The sequence below is a fragment of the Varanus komodoensis genome, unplaced genomic scaffold (assembly GCF_004798865.1).
Source record: "Varanus komodoensis strain SLA01 unplaced genomic scaffold, ASM479886v1 scaffold27, whole genome shotgun sequence".
Taxonomy (NCBI): domain Eukaryota; kingdom Metazoa; phylum Chordata; class Lepidosauria; order Squamata; family Varanidae; genus Varanus; species Varanus komodoensis.
In genome coordinates, this window is record NW_025335701.1 from 8,068,203 (window position 1) to 8,074,474 (window position 6,272).

Genomic DNA, 6,272 nt, shown 5'->3' on the forward strand with positions numbered 1-6,272 from the left:
TCGAGGAGGCGGAACTACAGGCGCACGTCAGGAGGCCGCGGCCAATCCCAACGAGGAGGCGGGGTTTGAGCGTGACAGGTCCGAGGGGTCGGCTACGTCCGTTCGTCCGTTCTCCTTCCCGTCGTTCTCCGCGTGCTCCGCGGCCTGGCTCGGTTGCCATGGAGCGCGCCGCGGTGCTTCGGGTGAAGAGGAAGTGCGACGGAGCCGCGCCGGTGGATGCCTTGGTCTTGGCCTGCAAGCGGCTCCGGACGGAGCAGGACGGCGCCACCGCCACCGCCACCGCGTCCTCCTCCGCCGGCAAGGATGAAGTGCAGACGAATCTCTTCAAGCTGGTCGCGACTGTGGCCTCGGAGGTGAGGTCGACAGAGTGTCTTGGCCGGCGCTGGGATAGGGTGGCCCGTTTCTGTTCTTCACCGTCTATGCCCGCCTTCCTCAGTCGGTTTCTCTTGGGATATGTGTGGGCTTCAGTTCCCATCATCCGCAGCTAGCATGTCCAGCGGCCAGGGATTCTGGGAGATGTAGTAAAATATCGGGGAGCACACCTGTTTTTGGTTAGTCCGGCACAGGAACAGTAAAGAGGCCGGGCGATTGTCAAAAAGAGGAGTAATTAAAGATGCACGTAATTGAATGGTTGTGTCTTCACACAACCTGTGCTTATCTGTTTAGAAGTTAAGCCCTACAAATTCAACAGGGCTTAATCCCAGGTACAGGCAAAGGGTCCAGGCTGCAGCCATTGATTTCAGTGGGGCTTACTTGTGGGTAAACATGTCTGGGATTACACTCCCAAAGGTGTGGCTGTCAATGGGTTGTATCCAGTGATACGTTAACTTAAATGCCAGTTATTTTATTGGGTCTCCTCTTAAGTCGGACTAACATTGGACATAGTCTCATCTGTAGTCCTTTCTTTATATCCCAAGTTTTGTAATTTTAGAACCACATGAGGAATCAGAGCTAAATATCTGTTATTCAGTATTTCTTCCTTTAACAATTGGAAGGAATTGGAATTGGAGTATTATTTACATGGCACTTTCAGTGTTCAAAGTGCTTGATGCTTCTTAATTAGTTGAAATCGATGCCAGATAAGTCCATATGTGGTTAGTAGTGCTGAATCTGAGAGACTGGCATCCTTGTACGTTTCTGACAAAGGCAAGAATGATTTCGATGGCTGTATATTGTACCTCTTTTAAAATACTAAGCTGCTGAGGCATGACTCGAAGTTGCTTCTCTTTTACTTTAGAATGAGCCTGTTCAGAAGTACATACAAGAAGCTCTTACCAAAAACAAGGCAGTGCAGCTCCTGCGACCTTCAATAGCAAGTGCCCAGAGAGTCATTCAGGACCTTCGCTCTTCCAAGCAGGCCGTAAGGCAGGAAAGCCGCTACCGCCTGGTTGCCAGCCACCGTCCAAATCTCCATGATAGTGAAAGTGCTGTTCTCGATGAAAATGGGACGGAGCTGAATGACAGCGCTCAATTGGTTCCTGGAGCAAAAAAAGATGCTTCTCAGAAAGAAAGTGGTGGAACCTCAGTCAGCTGTGGAGAATTCCAGTTACTTGATATTGTACAAGAAGAGGATGTGGGAAAAGATGCTTTGCAGGTTGGTATTGATCTCTGAGTGAACAGATGTCTGAATTAAATGTAGGAGGCCACTGGTTTATACAAAGTTTATGCTAAGCCATATATTGGACTAACCACAGTTTAGAATCCAACCCAATTTGACCTTCCAAATTTATAGGCAAGCTATGTTGTGGAATAATGTTTTCTAGCCTGGTGCCCTCCAGGTGTGTTTGAGTGTGACTCCCAGAATTCTTGATCATTGGCCATGCTGGCTGGGTCTGCTAGGGGCAGTAGTCCAAAGCATCTGGGCGGATCAGATTGAGGAATACTGCTGTAGAGCTTCTCCATACCATTGCATCACAAGGGAAGTTATGGTTCAAACTATAGTTTGTGAATTCAGAGGTCATGCCAAACCACCCAAAACTGACCTGGAACCCTGATTCTAAACCATGGTGCTTGATCCTAGTTTGCTTGGGCATTTGAGCATGTCTGATCATTTTCTTGTTTGGATTTGTCGACCTACTGTTTTGTTTGTTATTGTTCAGCATGCTGCTCTGAGCTGCTGGCAAGGGGAATAATGGCTTTTTCCTAGTTGGTGCTTAATGTGAAAATTCAGTATTTGCACCACTAGATGCCAGCATTTGAATGCAGTGCAGAATAGCACCCCCCCCCCTCAAATCTTGCAGCACTATAAAAACAAATTTTAGATTATGAACTAGAGCTTACTAGTGGACTAGCCTATATGAACTAGACCTTACTTTGGCAGATGCATGAAGTGTTACTTTTAATATTGGCAGGTATATATACCTGGAATCAGAATAAGAGGGGGATTGGACATCATGGGGTTGACAGGCCATGGAGTGCAAGAAGTATATTCTGTGGCACAACTGCTTTTGTGGATGCCATTTATGCTGCGATTAAGTTTGATCTGGAGCTGATAACCAGGCATCATGTTTCTCATGGCCCTTTTTCAAGGCAACAGGCTCTTATTGAGAATGGATTTTTATACATATAGTGTATCTGTCATCAGATTACTAAAGTTTTCTAGATGACTTAACTGTGTCGGTTTTCACTGAGGAGGATTCATATTTTAGCAAGAAAGGACTCTAGACAGCTCTCTGAGTGTCCTGTTATGTTAATACAGTTTAATGTTTGTAAACAAAAAACAGGGATAAAGAAAGACAGGTACTGTTCTACTTCATTTCTTTAAAGGGCTTGGCATCTTTTTAAAAATTCTTCCTCAGTTTTAAATTGAGGATAAGCAGATATTTTAAAAGTGAAATGAGCCATCCAGCGCCCATGTAAGCCTCTGAGAGCAACTGTGGTGGAGATGTGCATTCTAGTCTGTGAAGCTTGCTGGGTGACTTTGGGCTGGTCACTCACTCTCAACCCAACCTATCACCGAGGCTGTTGTGCAGACAAAATGGAAGTCTATGCAGGCTGCTTTAGGTTCCTTGCAAGAGGGGGACAGTGGGACATACATACAGCGTGGATCCAGTGCATGGAGCAAGGTGTGGCAGTGATGACTGGCTCCACCCCAGGCTGTGTGTTTTCTCTAGCCAGCTCGTTTCAGACATCTAGATTGGAGTTAGGAATCCGTGTCAGCCACGGACCCCAATCTTCTCCTCCCCAGGGCACCCCCGCCCCCTCTTTCATTCTCTCCAAGGCCTCAAGGAGGCAGCCAGCACTGCTGGGTTCTTTCTGTGCTGCTTGGCCTTCAAAACCCCCACTCCAAGTAACCTCCCCAGACATCACGAGACCATTGGGGTTTGCTCAGTGTTTTGCTTTTGCCATGCAACACCAGGAAGCTAACTTGATAAGAAGTGCTTAAACTGGCCATTTGAGGTCCCATATTAGTTTCTCTATTTTTCTTTTTTCTGTATAATGAGCTCTGTATTTGTGAGAAATGCTTGTAACGCTTCTTCAATGTGGCAGAAACAGGGTGATCCCGATGTGATTCTCTGCAACGCTGTAGAGATGATCCGTGAGCGTTTAACGGTATCCGATAGTAAAGAAGCAGAGCACAGCTCGAAGGAAGAGGAGTATGTTTATGATATCTACTACATGGAAACGGCATCGCCAGGCTGGATTGAGAACATACTGTCGGTACGGCCCTACACCCAGGATTGTGAACTGGTAAGCAAATGGAAAATAATGCAAGACTAAGGCTGCAGTTGTATACACACTTACATGCAAGCATCCATTGAGCTCAGTGAGCTTTCTTCTGAGTAGACATGCAGACAGCAAATTCCCTTGTTCATTTACATTGGAATCCTCTGCCTTGATTCTAAATATTGACATAGAATATGCACCTCTTATATGTGATCTAACAACCGCTACATATTCAACCTGGATGCAGTGCAATTAACAGGAAAATATTTTTGTCTGTTTTGTTTCATCCTGCTTGTAACTGTGACTGCCTTCCATTTTATACAGAACCCGATGAACACTTTTATTCTCTGTGTCAGAGATAATACTTTTGTAGTTCAAATACTGGCTATTTTACTTTTTTTTTCACAGCTGGAATACATTTTGGCAGCTATTTTGACTTTTGTTATTTTAACTGTTTATCATGCCTAAACATAATGGATGGCCTTGCTGCCTCACAAGAGTATCCAAACCTTGCTGACACACAAGAATATCTGTGACTGATAGCTGTATTCACACAATCCAAGGCACTCTGGTTGGTAGAGAATCTGCACTAAATATTTTTGCAAATGTCAATTCATTGCACCTAGTACCAATCCAGCCATGCCACATAAAATGCAGACATATGGAATCACTTCCTTACTGTGTTTGAACCAGTATTCGTTCAGGAAGGGACCATTTCAGATGGAGGTCAGGAACATTTCTGCCCTGTGGCAGAAACCGGATATGTGGGATTTAATTTTCCACATATCCCAACAACTTTTCAGTCGAGGAAGGGCAATTTCCATTAGTAGCAGAAAGGCTTTTGTGCTGGCAAAACATAACCTTTACTGAAATGCATCAAGACATAACTGTTGTTCCACATACAGAGCTTAGTTGATAGAGACCAAATTTTCTTTCACGTGTCATGTCTATTTTATATTTCATTTTGGACAAGTGGGCTGTAGTGATGCCTTTTTTCTCTGAAAAAGCCATTTGGTGTTGACCTGCAGGTGGATGAATATGATGTTTCTGAAGAAATATATGAGGATGAGGATGATGAGAACCATGAGAATAACTGGCGCAATGACTATCCAGATGAAGATGAATTTTCTACTGACGAAGATGATGGTATTTATACTATTTGATAGGCAGAGCCACCTGACTGATAGCGGGATCAAATACTGTCATTCCTTTAGACACAGACTGGGAGGTGTAACACCACCCCCAGATCTAACCCCCCAGTTTTACCTGGAGAATGAGCAGTCCACTGTCCAGGGCAACAGACAGTGTTGACGGGCCGGATAGGAGCTATTGGATTTCTACTGGGAAGTGGACAGATTCGGCCAGAGCACTTAAGAGTTTCAGGGGCAGGGGAAGAGCTGCATTTGTCTGTTGCATGCAGTCCTCCCACTTCTTCTGTGTGTATCTGTACCATCGTATAATGCTTCATACATCTGCCAAAGTAGCTGCAGTTGACAAAAGCTTGCACCGGAAGCCCATTAGTCTTCAGAGTGCTGCAAGACTGTTTTTCAGTGAGTCAGATTCAGAGCTCCAGACGCACTGTCATGATTTGCCAAATTTTCCAATGTAGTTGTAAACCAATTTCTGTTTTGTTCTAGAATCAGAGAATGGAAGCGTCAGTGATGAAGATAGTGGGCATATCAAGAGAACATGGGAGAAATATCGGTCTGATGTCCTGAAGGAGTTTGAGTACGATGAGTTGCAGGAGCTGGATTCTGAGTAGTGTGCTATGAACCTGGGTATCCAGGATTCCCATTTTGTCCTGCTTGGCCTTGGAAGACCAGGGCATCGCCAGTTCCCAGGTCATGCCTGTTCCATACAATAAGTGCTCTGCCTCTTACTCATGGGAACCGCGATGACAGTAGTCTATTAGCAGAAAGTTCAAAAGCTGTATTCCTTAAACGGAGTAATTATGCGTGGTTCTTTCTTTTTGTATTTGCCATGTTGAAATGGTTGAAACGCTACTGAAATGAAATGAGGATTTTTGCAGAAGTTATCACTTCCTGGGAATGCCGATAAAATGACCGAGAAAGCATGCAGAAGAAGGTGTTCGTTTGAAGAATTCTTGCAAGTTCTGTTCTTCTGTTGTAACAGATCTGAAAGGAAAGAGACACTGCAGGCATTTTTTTATCTCTGCACTTTAATGTGACTTGTTTGCCAAGTTACATGTAGTTTTAAAATATGTAATTAAAACATGCTTTTTTCTTGAACTGTTGTCGAGTGGAGTGAGGGAGGGGTTCTACCTGTTGACATGGTTAAGCATGGATTACAAGCATTCGAGTGAGAATTTAAATAAGTACTTTCTAGGCATCATCCTGGTGCTTTGAACTACAACTCCCAAGAGATGTAAGACTGGGTCAACCGATAGATGTCACTGACCTTTGGTGGTAGATCTTGTTTGTCCACCTTCCATTTCTGTAGCAATTTAATGGTGCAGCAGAAATAGCTGATGCGTAGTTGCTTTAGACATGACTTCCAGAATAATGTAGTCCAGAGTGCATGGATTACACGTAATCTACAATTCCCATCAGACCTGACCATCAACTAGGATTGATGACTGTGTAGTT

The 6,272-nt window shown here is 44.4% G+C and overlaps 1 protein-coding gene across 2 annotated transcripts; it reads left to right on the plus strand.

Moving 5' to 3' along the window:
* The first annotated feature begins 128 nt into the window (after window positions 1-128).
* Window positions 129-5,915, plus strand: SLC7A6OS (solute carrier family 7 member 6 opposite strand). Of its 2 annotated transcripts, none has more exons than XM_044434283.1 (5): window positions 129-353; window positions 1,238-1,594; window positions 3,490-3,690; window positions 4,695-4,812; window positions 5,304-5,915. In XM_044434283.1, the coding sequence occupies exons 1-5, from the start codon at window positions 159-161 to the stop codon at window positions 5,426-5,428; spliced, it is 996 nt and encodes a 331-aa protein (XP_044290218.1). In that variant the 5' UTR covers window positions 129-158; the 3' UTR covers window positions 5,429-5,915. The 2 variants fall into 2 exon arrangements, with proteins under 2 accessions (XP_044290218.1, XP_044290219.1); XM_044434284.1 differs by having other exon boundaries at window positions 3,496-3,690.
* Window positions 5,916-6,272: the final 357 nt, after the last annotated feature.